At 43.3% G+C, this 15187-nt stretch overlaps 1 protein-coding gene across 3 annotated transcripts in view; it reads right to left on the reverse strand.

Annotated features, from left to right (window-relative positions):
- Hspbap1 (HSPB1 associated protein 1) overlaps positions 1–14653 on the reverse strand; it is a 52543-nt gene extending 37890 nt beyond the window's left edge. For 2 of the 3 annotated variants that reach the window (XM_059277004.1, XM_059277003.1), the window contains exon 1: positions 14466–14653. In XM_059277004.1, the coding sequence (XP_059132987.1) occupies positions 14466–14529 (64 nt within the window). In that variant the 5' untranslated portion in view covers positions 14530–14653. The remainder of the gene's footprint in view (positions 1–14465) is intronic. The other variant, XM_059277002.1, reaches the window with a different exon arrangement.
- Positions 14654–15187: the final 534 nt, after the last annotated feature.

A 15187-nucleotide genomic window follows, 5' to 3' on the forward strand; every position in this document is an offset into this window, starting at 1 on the left:
TATGCCGTGAGCACATGTGTGTGGTACCCTACGTCCAGATCCAGGAGCTGTCCCACCTGCTTGTCTTGAAGGAACAAGGCAGAGAGAGAGTGAGCAAGGTATGTCCTCTTTTGGTCTCCGCACATTTATGTATATACACAAACCCACCCATGCATACACCACACACACCACCACCAATAATAATAACAAGAATAATATATTTTTAAAGTTTAGTTAGGCTGCTATAGGGAAGGTGAAATTTCTCTTCCACTCCAAGAATCTCTGGTTGGAAATGACATAGGACAGGTTAACATGAGAAAGGTCTACAGATTTTATTTAGTATGTATCACATGTGCCTAGGAGCCTGCATCGGAAAGATGAAGGTCCACAGACGGACTTCGAGCATGATCCTTAAACAGCAGGCCAGTCAGAGAAGTAAGTTGTGAGAACATGACGAGACCAAGGAGTCTGGGCTAGGGCAGTCACTGAAGAGAAGTGACCAGAAGATAATATGACTTAACAAGTCTGCTTATCCAGATTTCTCAGTGCTGTGTAGCTGGAGTTTTCCTGCCTGGTCCACAGTCAGGACTAATCTCTCTCACCTGCCAGTCCCACAGCTGCTCAAACCCGACCAAGTAAACACAGAGACTTACATTGGTTACAAACTGTATGGCCGTGGCAGGCTTCTTGCTAACTGTTCTTATAGCTTAAATTAATCCATTTCCATTAATCTATACCTTGCCACATGGCTCGTGGCTTACCGGTATCTTCCCATGCTGTTTGTCATCATGGCGGCTGGCAGTGTCTCTCTGACTCAGCCTTCCACTTCCCAGCTTTATTCTCCTCCTTGCCCCGCCTATACTTCCTGCCTAGCCAACGGCCAATCAGTGTTTTATTGATTAATTAGCAACACATTTGCCATACATCCCACAGCACTTCCCCCTTTTTTTTTTCAAAAAGGAAGGTTTTAACCTTAACAAAGTAAAATTACATATAATTTGGGAATTTGGACGTAGCTTCTCTTACTACTTCCTGCTGGAAGGGGGCGCTGTATCTTATGGGGAAACAACGAAAATTTTAGAATTATGGAATAGTCCATGAGGCTGTATCGTCTGAGCCAGATGCCTTCAAACCATTCTGGATGTTGGATCATCTGGGCCATGGTTTCATTGGAGACCTTCAGGGGGTCTGGGCTGGTCAAACCTGATGTATCTTAATCTTGAACAAATCCATAGCCTCTGGCTTTCTGTGGAAACAAAAGAGACTCTTTTCCAAAGCAACATATCCTTATATCTAAATTTTGAGGTCAAGGTATCTTTAAAATATGCATATTGGTTTAACTCAACTTCCTTTACAATCAAATGTTTTTCTGCAGTTAAAAATCCCAAAGACAACACAATCCAGATTCTCTGTGTAATATTCATCTTTACGTGGCTTATTTTTTATATTACCTTTACTGTCTCTTTAAAGACTTTATTTTTAAAAACTATGTATTTCTTTATACAACTGTATATATTCCTTTTTCTCTCTCTTCCAAGCCTACGTACATTTTTACACACATTGTAAACTATTACATCTGAATCTGTCTTATTGTGAATCTATCACTTTAAACTGCAGCAGCTGTGGCTGCTGGCTCCGCCCACCTCATCTTCCCAACATGGCTACGTTTACCACCAGCTCTGGGAGCTATCATGGGTCTATGCTTTTATCCAAGCAGCGTGTAGTCCAGAAACTTCTTTTTTTTTTTTTTTTTTGTTTTGTACCAGCAAAGTCTAAATCCACCATGCAGCTTAATGTGCCACTTGCAGAGGCCTCATTCCTGCCATACTGCAGGTCAAGCACTCAAGCTAGGAACCCACAAGTAGCTCAAACCAGCAGCTGCCGCTCATTTGAGAGAGACAATTAGGAACTGTTTTTAGCTCCGTTTTAGAATCTTTTTTCTCAGTTTTTAGGTGGAAACTCTTGCCACCACGTTGGACGCCATTTGTAGCTGGAGTTTTCCTGCCTGGTCCACAGTCAGGACTAATCTCTCTCACCTGCCAGTCCCACAGCTGCTCAAACCCGACCAAGTAAACACAGAGACTTACATTGGTTACAAACTGTATGGCCGTGGCAGGCTACTTGCTAACTGTTCTTACAGCTTAAATTAATCCATTTCCATTAATCTATACCTTGCCACATGGCTCGTGGCTTACCGGTATCTTCCCATGCTGTTTGTCATCATGGCGGCTGGCAGTGTCTCTCTGACTCAGCCTTCCACTTCCCAGCTTTATTCTCCTCCTTGCCCCGCCTATAGTGCTGACTGCCATCTCTGGTTGTGGAATGACTTCCTTTTCCCTTCCTTTCCCTCAGTACAGGAAGATACCTTCCCAATGGAGTCTTACTTCCTGGTTTAGGAAGAGAAAAGAAAGCAAGGTCCTTTCTTGTACCTGCTGTTTTCCAAATGCCTTTAACACAAAACAATCAATATGCCAAAGTGGCATGTTTTCATCCCCCACAATATACAAAGACATAACTGAATTGGGTTGCGTATCAGGGATAGACGGCTTGCTGAGCATGAGGTAGACCCTGGGATCAGTGTTCAACATTTAAAAAAAGGAAGATCTAAGTACTCATGAGGCAGTTGCAGGTAGATCTCTATGAGTTCCAGGCCAGCCAAGACTGCATAGTGAGACCTTTTCAAACAACAACAATAAAAAACAATATATCTATACTCTATGCTTATACACATAAATTAGAACTATGCTTTGGGAAATAATTGGGACAATGAAGCCAAAGTCTCAAAGAACCATCCACTATTTCAATAACTCAAATAACTCATAGAATAGAAATTACTCAACAAAATAATCATAAGCTTCATATTATGCATACATATTATATATATTATGTATAGCATACAAATACACACAAATTAATACCACACTATAGCAGCTAAAAGTGTGGATACTTAATGTTCCCCAAATACTTACTAAATTATAACACAGCAACCACATGGCATATTTTATATATAGTAAAAATAAAAATAAGAGCTATGTGGAAAAGTGTAAAGATGTGAGGTGGTTAGGGAGAGTGGGGGCTGAACTGACTCTCAGTTATTACAAAAGTCACGTGAGAAATGTGATGTCTAAACAACAAGGGTGTCAGTGAGGAAGGAAGTGACGGTACAGCTGGAGAAATACTAACAATATCAAAGACCATGGCAACCGGAGACCGGGTGGGAGGAAGATGCAGCCAGAGGCAGCCTGGGGCTTCCAGACTAGTGACCTGCCACACAGAGAAGTCATACGCAGCCACTTGTTTGGTTGGGAAGATAAGGAATACGATTTTGAACACCATCATCATAATATCATGTATTTACAGTGTCCATCTGCTCCTCTAAGAAGCCTATGAAATGGAGAAGATATTTCCATCATCAAAGGATAAAATAGAAACTCAGATGTCAAATGAACTAGCCAATGACAAATAACTAATCAGGTCTGATTTGCAAGCCTAATGTTCTTCACACTACACAAGCCTGCTTCCAGAGAACACAAACTGTGGAGCATGACCTACCTGCCAATCTGATGGAGGCATTTTCTCAACTGCGGCTCCCTCTTTCCTGATGACCCTAGCTTGTGTCAGGCTGACAAAACACTAGACAGCATAGAGTATGATCTGAAAAGATACAGGTCTAGGAAATCTCAAGATCAGTTCACAGGTAATAACACATGCATATTTGGGCAGACAGGAATGTCTGAAGAAAAATGGAGGTCATGTTACATCTGCAGTAGAGACTACTAGCCGTCTGCCTACCTAATACCCATTCTCTTCTTCCTGAAGCTTTAATTTTCCTCTTCAGAACTAGGTATTGAACCCAGGTCCCCGTGGACCTAGGTAAGCACTCCACCACTGAGCTATATCTCCACTCCCTCTTCCTCCTTATTAACAGAATTCTGCATGAGGAACAATGGCTAAAAAAATTCTCTCTTAGGCTCCTTTGCAGAGAGGAGTGGACAAAGATTTATATGTGTGTGTGTGTATGTGTGTGTGTGTGAATGTACACGTGTGTTCATATTTATAGATGTATGCATAGGTATGCAAGTTCCTGAGTCAGCATTTTAGCCCTTATCCTCCCTCCTCTCCGGCACCTATTTTTGCCTGGAAACAGATTTAACCAGCGTGAGAAACAAAAGGAAATGGCAAAACTTGCCAAAGAATGCAAGAGGTTCACCTCTGTGCCCCTTCACCAGCACCAGCAAACTTCTACCCCCTATAACTGTAATTAACGAGGCAATTCCACGTAATTTATCTGGTAATCAAGAGAGGTTTATTTCTGGGGTAACTTACAGCCAATAGGGGTTGGTTACAGGATCCGGGAGAGATGAGGTACCACCCAGCGGACAACTCTGGTTTGGTCTCCCATCCAGCTTCCAGGACCATGAAGTATCCAGAAGGGGCAAGCAGGTGCACATCTCGAGTCTTAAGGGGCTCCCTCTCAGCCACGCCCCAGGGGCAGGTCACAGGTGGGTGTGGCAGTTACCTGCCGTCACTCTAGGGGCAGTGTTTCAAGGTCAAAGCTGGAACAGCTACCCACTACAACCTCCCAATTGTTTTTGTATGAAAATAAACCTTCATAGTCAAGACATCATTGCTATGAATAGTTCAAACTGAGGAACACCTTGCTGTCTCAGGCAAGGACACTTTCAGGGACAGCCTTACTCTCCCCTTATAATGCTTTGTGGCTTAGACAAGATAAATCATGGCTGGTCTGACTCACCGTAGCATTTCTCAGTTCTAATGTGGTAAAACATTCAACCTGTGAACATTTCCCTTCTAGAACTTTAAAGGGCAAAGGCAATCAGATGCATTGGTGCTTCCAGTGTTGCTGTTTGTTTTTGCTCTTTTGGGGGGCCCGCCACCCAGCTCCCAAATAAATCACTCACGGAGGCTTATTCTTAATTATGAATGTTCGGCTGTAGCTTGGCTTGTTTCTAGCCAGCTTTACTTAACTTTAAATTATTCCATCTACCTTTTGCCTCTGGGCTTTTCCCGTTCTCTCACTTCTCTTATTCCATGGCCTGCTGTGCAGCTGGGTGGCTAGCCCCTGGAGTCATCCTCTTCCTCTGGCTACATTTTTTTTTTTTTGATCCTCTCTTCCCAGATTTCCCTTTCTCTTTATCCTCTCTGCCTGCCAGCCCTGCTTATCCTTTCTCCTGCCTCGCTATTAGCTGTTCAGCTCTTTATTAGACCACCAGGTGTTTTAGACAGGCAAAGTAACACAGCTTCACACAGTTAAACAAATGCAACATAAACAAAAGTAACACACCTTAAAATAATATTCCCCAACATTCCAATGTAGAGACTGACTTACTCCCTTTAACTCAAACCAGAGCCAACAAAATACACAGCTTTGAATGCACCCTCACAAACAGTTCTCACACATGGATGGTACACCTGGTTCCCCTTCTACAAATACATAGTCAGACATTATTAACACACAAAGACTGTTTTGACAAAACAGCCTCAAAGAAACTATTTTTCTTTACATGTTAGATTTTTTTTAAATGCCTTTATTGTTACGATCTAAAAATCCCAGATACCCCAGAGCCTATTTAATGGATGAGCACCCAAACCAAAGTTTGCTGAGAAAGCAGCTGGCCTAGTGACGGGCATACAAAACAAACATTTGCCAAGTAAATAAAAAGTGCTATTAAATGTGTGTTAAAAAAAAAGTAATCAGATGTTTCCATAATAGAAAAGTAGCGCATATTACAGAATTTCAGGCCCAGAGTGAAATAACAATCAGTTGGTTGTGAGATAAAACTAATTTGGCTTCTGATAGTTTAATCAACAATGAACTGAGCCATTAAATTAGCAAGTTTAAGTCTCATGATTTCCTTTAAAGAAGGATGTAAGGCTATATCCTATTAATTAAATAGCCTAGGGATATACCCAGTCATTACACGCCAGGGATATGTGCAAAGAGCTGTAAAGATTCTGAAGTAACCGCAACCGTCTTTGAAGGATGAGTGTATTTAGGTCCAAACTTGCAAGCAGGGATTTCTAACGAGATGGTTTAGAAACTGCTGGGAAGAAACATCACTGATCCAGATGTTGTACAACTACCTACTCTCCCTTCAAACACTGCAGAGTCAATAAAACAACAACAACAAAGAAGAGAGAAAAAGCCAGTACATGCAGTCTATTTGTTGCGGTCTGATTACTATAATTCTTTGGGGATAGTTGAAACATCATAAAAGAATGAACTGCCCTTTTCAGTAACAATAATAAAAAAAACTATACAAAGCATAAGATAATTTGAAAACCAGTTTCTCTGAATTTCCTAGTTATCTGGCTTTCGTAATTAATATCTGACTTGGACTTGCATCTAAAAATTTAGAATAAGATGAGACTAAAGGACATTTACCAGATTTTCAGAAGACTCTCCAAATACTGATAGAATTTAACAAAGATCCTGAAATAAAAATGTCTCTCACATTAGAAAATATAAATGGAAAAATAAATAATAAAAAATGTGCAGAAGGTGTCATAAAAGTTACAATATAGAAACCCCCAGAGTAACACAACAGGATTAAAAAAAACCACAATGACAAAACCCTGGCATGGGGAGATCTCTGAAATATAGACATGTGTGGGGATCTCTCCAATCTGCCAACTATTACATACATGTGTGAAATTTCACACCATTAGAACGGTAGCTATTAGGACAAAAAGCAGTTATCATCCGGGCCAGGTCTAAAAACTGGATAGACTCACGTCTAACAGAATGACTGACTGACAGACATGTGCCTGTGATCCCAGCATCGGGAGGCTAAGACAGGATGACGGGAGTCTCTAAGGCTTGGGCTACACAGTGAGACCCTGTCTAAAAAAGAAGAGGACAAAATGCTGGATTAGAAGTAAAGAGAGAGGAGGAAACTTAGACAAAGATACTTTCTCATTTTGTAGGCATTACTTTGAAATGTCAATAAAAACTATGAAAGTTCTCCTAAAAAGCTTAACATAATGTTGAGTAAAATGACCAGTAGCTGGCCAGGCATAGTGGAGCACGCCTTTAATCCCAGAGCTCAGGAGGCAGAAGCAGACAGATCTCTGTGAATTCGAATCCAGCCTGGTCTACATAACAGAGCTCCAGGCCAGCCAGGGATACATAGTGAGACCTTGTCTCGAAAAACAAAAACAGAATAGCAATAGGCATAGATCCTGGAAATTTCAAGGACTCAAGGAATGTAGCAGGAATCCTAACTGGTCTTAGTAAAAACCCTGAGCCAGATATCAGGGTAAATGCTGAAAGGTCAGAGCAAGCCACAGCCACCTCTTACCTCGCCAACTCCTCAGCCTGAAAGAGCTGAGCTCCTGTCTCCTCCCGCCTTATATTCCTTTCTCAGCCTAGCTATATCATCACTTCCTGTCCCCACCGCCCAAGTACTGTGAGCAAAGGCATGGGATCCCAAGTGCTGAGATTACAGGTGTGTGCCACCACTGCCTGGCCTCTATGGCTAACTAGTGGCTGGCTTTGCCCTCTGATCATCAGGCAAGCTTTATTTGTTAGATCATCACCACACAAGGTGGCCTTTTGCTACTGAAGAAAGACCACATTTTAAGGGTGAGGCAGTTACGACTTAATCATGGCATTGCCCAGCTTGGGCTGAATACATGACACAGGCCTTTTAGATCCTTCCAACACTGCACTTATAACTCTTGCCCAGCTGAGCCAGAAACTTGGCTGCCTTCTCAAAAATTGGCTCATAAGAGGCTAGGGAGATGGCTCAGCAGGTCAAGTGCTAGCCAGGCAAGTGTGAGAACCAGGGTTCAGATCCCCAGAGGCCACATAATGCATCCCGGCACAGGACAGCAGAGACAAGGAATCCTCAGAGCAGGCCGACCAGACTAGCTCAAACAACAAGCTCCGGGTCCAACAGGAGACCCTGCCTCAATCCGTAAGGTTGAGAGATCCAGGGAGGAAGACTCGGGAAGCATCCCCAGACCCCTACGTACACACATGCACTCTCACACCCACACAAATGTGAACAAGCATATGTATATATACATGTGCATCATCTCTCTCTCTCTCTCTCACACACACACACACACACACACACACACTCCCAAAAAATCGGCTCAGAAAATAAAACTTACAAATTTAAAAATAATACTGGTTTTAAACTTAAAACAAGGACAAGCAAATCTGCACTTTAAATCAGGCTCACACTCGGAAGAATGGAATCTCAAATACTAACGCTCTTTTCAAATGCTTCATAGTATCTTCAAAATCCCAACAAAAATATTTTGATCTGACTCCAGATGCTTCTAAGTAGATTTTCTACAACTGAAAGTAAACTGGTTATTTTGCTTTGTCTTTTTTTTAATTACAGAGAGTCAATAGTAAGATCTCAATGAGACATTTGCACCCATGGAAAGCAGCACTCCAGGAACAGCTAAGTGGTGGGAGCCACCCTGACGCCAGCTATGGAGTGTGTTATGTAGCCTGAAGGAAAATGAAAGAATAACACTAACTGAAACAAGCCGCCACAAAGCTACTCTGTTGCGCGATTCCCCGCAGAGAAGTGCTTAAAGTGGTCAAATGTACAAACCCTTTGAATGATGCTCCGTTAAGCATAACCAGAAAAAGTTTCAAACAAGGATCAATTCCAGTTTCAGGCTCACTTCCCCGGCACCGGGCCACCCACCCGGTTACTTGCACTCTAACTACCCCCAACCTTCAAGCAACCATTCCAAGCTTTCCTCTCAGCGCTCCAGAACCTTCTCCACATCCTCATTCCTGTGGTGCTTTGCTGTTTCTCTGAGAAGCCTGGAACCCGTGACTTCCCCCCTCACCACTTCAACATTTCTACTTTCATACTGCCTTTTCTCTGGACTCAACAGACACAATGTCCTCCTTCTCTCTTGCATTCGGTCACCACCTCCATGAGACCGTAAGTTGCTCACATATGTCGCTGTGAGAACACAGGCTTGGGGTAAATGAAACATCAAGGGTTAACACGGCAAGGTCTGACGGACTGAGGAGACAACTAAGATGTCCTGGAGCGGGCTGTGAGACGGCCAAGCAGAGTGACAGCAACCCTTCCTTCCCAAGCCCTTGAGGAACATATGTGGGACATTATTGTCCTTTCTTACATTCTCACTTCTCACTGTAAGTGAGGGTGTCCCCCTACGTATTTCAGCAGAGACCCCAGACCATCCCATAAACAAGGAGCTAACAGAACAAATGCAGCTACCTCTCGGTAGGCATGAGAACAAAGAGCTTAGAGTACATAATTACCAGTAATTGAGACAGCTGCAATGTTAGAAGGTGGTTAAGGCCAGTAACTAACAGCTAGCAGTCAAGGTACATCGCTAACAAGGCCAGAATCAAAGCTAACAGAGGGGGTTTCAAGCACCCCTAACTGAGTGCGCAGTACATGAAGAGCACACGCTCATCACCCTGGTTAGGTCAGAGGCATGCACTGAGTGTGTAGGCTCTCCACTGGTTCAATCCATGATGGGCCGAGAACTAGCCAATCCCAAGAGTTACCTCAGTCTTCGTCCACTTATGGCCATGTCCTTATAAAAACCCCTAGACAAAGGAGTTCACTAGCTTTTCCTTTCGTGGAAACTCCTCCCACACTTGGGACTTTCTCTAAATTTCTCACTTTTCTGTAATTTTCCCTAATTAAGCTTGCTTCCACTTTGCACACTCTGAGAAGAGTTTGTGTCCTTAGTCTTCATTGGCATGAGACAACTCCTGTGGAATAATCTTTTTATATACTGTGAAGATGTGTCACTCAGATGGGTTTAATAAAAAGCTGAATGGCTAATAGCTTGGCAGGATTTTCAAGGCAGAGAGAATGCTGGGAGGAAGAAGGGCAGAGATGCCAGCCAGGCATGGAGGAAACAGGAAAGCAGCATGGGCAGTACAGAGTAAAGGTAATAAAGCCACGAGGTAAAAAGTGAATTAATAGAAATGGGTTAATTTAAGTTATAAGAGCTAGTTAGAAACAAGCCTAAGCTACTGGCCAAGGTGTCACAATTAATAAGAAGTCTCTGTGTGGTTATTTAGGAGCTGGCTGGCAGGGCAGAAAAATCCACCTACAGACAATGAACTCAGAGTTACTGTCTCAGGTTGACTTCAGGTGACAGTAGAGTTTCCTGTACTTTAGGAGCCTGGGTCAAGTCTAAATGGGCTGAAATAGGTCCCCCTGTACTCAAAACTCTGCACACTAATTCACACCTTGTTTTTCAGGCTGGAAAACAGACATCTCCAATTTCTTTCCTCACCTCAGTCACCAAGGCCAACACTTTCTTCTTCTCTATTTGTGGTGCTGGGAAATGAACCTAGGGGCTTGAATAAGCAAGACACTCTACCACTGACCCACACACTCAGTCCGAGCACCTGCTGTCTTAGTTAGGGTTTCTATTGCTGCCACAAAACACCAAGATCAAAAAACAAGTTGAAGAGGAAAGGGTTTATTTGGATTACACTTGCAGATCATAGTCCGTCATTGGAGGATGTCAGAACAGGAACTCAAGCAGGGCTGGAACCTGGAGGCAGCAGCTGATGAAGAGGCAATGGATAAGTGCTGCTTACTGGCTTGCTCCCCATGGCTTGCTCACCCTACTTCCTTATAGATCCTAGGACTACCAGTCCAGGGATGGCACCACCCACAAATGGGCTGGACCCTCCCCCATTGATCACTAATTGAGACAATGCCCCAAAGCTGAATCTCATGGAGGTAGTTCCTTAACTGAGGCTCCTTCCTCTCTAATGACTCCAGCTTGTGTCAAGTTGACACAAAACCAGCCAGTACACTTGCTATTAGCAATAGAAAATGGATATCATTCTTAGCTATCTAATTCCTGCCAGACACTATAGGCTAGGTTAGCTACAAGTATTATCTTTAATCTTCACAACTATTGTGCATTTCATAAAAGAAGAAACTGGGGCCCACTCTTTCTCCCTCTAATTTATCCCATGTCCTTCAGGCACAGTGATCTTTCTAAACTTAAATCTGATCATATTACACCCACCATTAAACATCTTTAAAACTTACTATTTTTTGTTTTGTTTTGTTTTTCAAGACAGGGTTTCTTTGTGTAACAGTCTTGGCTGTCCTGGAGCTCACAAAGATCTACCTGTCCCTTCTTCCCAAGTGCTGAGATTAAAGGTGTATGCCACCACCGACCGGCTTCTTATCATTATTTTTTAAAGTCCAGATAACTGGGCACAAGGTAACCTTCATCATCGCTTTTTCTCCAACATTCCTCACATCAGCATCTTTTAATCCCTGGACCATGTCCTGCTTCTTCTCCTCTTACCTCTAGACTCAGCACAGGACTTGTTTTTAATTTTAAATTAAATTTAAAATTATTAGTATGCATGTGGATATTCCTGTGCCACAGCTCACGTGTGGTGGTCAGAGGACACTCTGTGATATCAAGTCTCTCTTTCCATCTTTCCATGGATTCTGGGGGGGTGGGGGGGCAAACTCAGGTGGCCAGGCATACATGGCAAGCACTTTACCCCCTCAGCAATCTCACCGGTTCCTTTTTATTTTTTCTTTGAGACGGGGTTTATGTACAGGCTGGCCTCAAACATGCTATGTGGCCAAGGCTGACCTTGAGTTCCTCATCCATTGTCTCATGTGATGGGATTACAGGTGCACTACACCGTAGCTGGCTGGGATTCCCTTATTCATCCACTCACCATACATATTACATAAATGAAATGTATGTAGGTTCTGTCTTAGTTATTTTTCTATTGCCATGATAAGACACCACTTTCCTAGTCCAAAGTCCCAAAGTCTTCCACATTCCTCCCAAACCAGCATGGTCTGTCACAGAAATGCCCTACTTCTGGTACCAACTTTGGTCTTAGTTTTCTATTGCTGTGAAAGGACACCATTACCAAGGCAACTTATAGAAGAAACAGTTTACTGGGTGGCTTACAGTTTCAGAGTGTTAGATCCATGACCCACTGTGGCAGGGAGCATGGCAGTAGCCAGGCAGGCATGGTGTAGTAGCAGTGGTAGAGGAAAACTTATATTTTGATCCATAAGCAGGAGGCAGAGAGCCCTAACTGGGAATGGCATGGGCTTCTGAAACCTCAAAGCCCACCCCTAGTGACATACCTCTAACAAGGTCACACCTCCTAATCCTTCCCAAAGAGTTCCACCAACTGGGGACCAAATAGTCAAACAGATGAGCCTATGGGGCCAGTTTCATTCGAACCACTGCAGGTCATTTCCTCAAAGTTATTAAAATCTAGTGGCATAAGCAAGTATTAAAGATAAGTATGATGACAGAATCAGGATTCTGTGTTATAATACATTTAGTGATAATGAAAGTCACAGTGAATGTTTCAGATCAGTCTGATGTAGTAAGAGGTCTCAGATGCTTACACACTTTGAAACCTGAAGACTAAGATGGTCAGATACATGAAAAGCAGAAGGCAGGGTGAGGGGCAAGAGATACTGCTTAGAAAACAGTCCCCAAAACTGACACATGGGGTTGAATGAAATTAAAAAGTTTGTACATAAAACAACCCCTTAGTGGAGTGTTGTGGGATATTTGCACACTGTGTGAAAATGTATGGCTGTGATTGGTGTAATAAAGAGCTGAAAGGCCAATAGCTAGGCAGGAGAGCACAGGCAGGATTTCCAGGGAGAGGAAGAGAAGGAGGAATCTACTCTAGACAGATGCCAGGGAGACACTGAAGAGGTCGGACATATGGTACAGAGTAGAGATAACGGAGCCACGTGGAAGAATGTAAATTAATAAAAGCAGGCTAATTTAAGTTATAAAAGCTGGTAGAACAAGCCCAAGTCAATGACTTTCACAATCAATAAGTCTCTATGTCATTATCTGTGGGCTGGGGTCCCAACGAGAAAGTACTGCTACAGCAGAGCAAACAACCAACCTACAGAAAGGGTGAAAGTATTTTCCAGCTATACTTTAGACCAGGGGTTAATATCTAGAATGTACAAGAAATGCAAAATTATTCACACACACACACACACACACACACACACACACACACCACACCACAAATTGGCCAATGAACTGAAGAACATTCTCAAAATAAACAAAAAATGGCCCATTAATATTTTATAAAGCATTCAGTAACCTTAGTTCTCAGAGAAATGCAAATTATAACCCCTCTGAGATTCCATCTCACCCAGGTCTGAATGGCTATTATTGAGAAAACAAAGCATAACAAATATTGCTGAGACTGTGGGAGAAGAGGAACCCTTATTCACTGCTGGTAAGGGTGTACACTGGGGCAGCCACTTGAAAATCAGTGTGGAGGCTTCTCAAAATACTAAAACAGAGCTACCAGGTGATCCTTCTGTACCACTCCTGGGCACAGAGGACTCTATCCTGCTACAAGGCTGGTTGCACATCCATGTTCAATGCTGCTCTATTCACAACAGCAAGGAAACAGAATCAGCCTAGATGTCCATAAACTGATGAATATATATGTATATTATATATTATATATATTCAGCCATAAAGAAAATCAAAATCATGAAAATGAATGGGGCTTGAAATTATATTAAATGCAGCTCTTAACTTCTAATATATACGAGGAGTGTGGATAGAAGCCGGAGAACTATAAGGGGTCCATAGGTGGGGGGAGGCATTAGGGGAGGGAGGTGGGGAGGACAGCAGAAAGGTATGATGTGAGGAGAAAGGGGATGCAGGGGGCGCAAGGGTGCAAACTATGATGGGGAGGCCGAGAGAGAGGTGAAAGAAGTCTGATTCAGGTCAGGGGAATCAACCCAAGTCGAGAATGTATGAAAATGCCCTAAGAAAGCCTGTTACATTTTATGGCAAATTAAAAAATTTAATCGAAGAATGAAAAAACAAAAGAGATGCTGTTTAGAGACATCAACAGACCTCAAATCAAAGATTTTTTTTGTTTGTAGGCCATGATTTGGAGCTTGGATTTTATTCTAGGTTCCAAGTACAATCAAATTATTAAAGAATTGTGTCCCCCTTTTTTTTTTTTTTTTTTTCTGAATGGTGACGAAAAAAAGAGAGGCATAAAATAGGATACAGGACACTATCACTATCAGGAAGATAAACTAATGGTTTAGGTAAACAAACAAACAAAAGACTAATTTGGGGGCAGCAGAGATGATGGGTTGGCAAGTAAAAACACCTGGTGCACAAGTTTAGCGAACTCCCCCAGAGACCTAAATAAAAAGCTATGTTCGCACACATCTGTAATCCCAGCACTTTATCCTGGAGATGAGGAGGCAGAGACGAGAAAATCACCACAAAGCGCTCTCACAGGCCAGCTAGCCTCCGCCAAAGGAACACGGAGCCTACATACGATCAGACAACTGAACGGCACGATGTAAGAAGTCACATTCACTAAAACAAGTCACTTTCTTCACTGCCTAACGCACAGCGGGAGAGACTTGGGATGGAACCGTGGCCGGTTGCACCATCGAGGCACTCGGGAGTCCCGGACCCGCACCTACCTTCCTCCCCGACAGCTATCCGGGCTGGGGTCCCGGACGCGCTCTCCTCGTAGCCTGTTGCCATGGTTACCGCGCCAAGGATGGAGCTAGTACCGGGTCAGAGGAACCTCTGGGATCTGCCGCCTCCACGCAGGAAGGATCCACCGCCTTCACCGGAACCGGCGCTCCCGGGGTCACGTGACCACGCTGGGCGTGGCCACGCCAGTTTGTTTTGCTCTAAGGATCCTGAAAGCGCCGAGCACGTGGCCTGGGCCCGGGTACCTCCTTCTCCCACCCTTAGCTTTGTTTTTTTTTTTTGTTTTGTTTTGTTTTGTTTTTGTTTTTGTTTTTGTTTTTGTTTTTCGAAGGTCCTCCATTTTCGCCCTGGCTTTCCCTCACTCAGTGGGACTCGCGATTTAGGGGAACCCGGGGTAGGTTTGCCTGCGCCTCCATTTCGCTGGTTCCTTTGGCATCGGGATCATCCCAGCTGGTTTTCCTGGCTGCCTGGGCACATGAACCTCAGGCAGTGCCCCTGTGACTCATTTCCCGAGCCAGATACGCCAAGTTGCTTGACTGTCGTTTTCAAGGACACAGACAGCTGTCAGGGGTCTGGATTTGTACATCAGAACAAACAAATGTCTAACCCCTTACCCCAGCTTCTGCCGTTTATTTAGTCTGGTTAACACCATAATGAGAGGTAATCTAGGTCACTGTCTTCCAACCTTAACATAATCCGTATTGTT

This window comes from Peromyscus eremicus, chromosome 12 (assembly GCF_949786415.1).
Source record: "Peromyscus eremicus chromosome 12, PerEre_H2_v1, whole genome shotgun sequence".
NCBI classification, from domain to species: Eukaryota; Metazoa; Chordata; class Mammalia; order Rodentia; family Cricetidae; genus Peromyscus; species Peromyscus eremicus.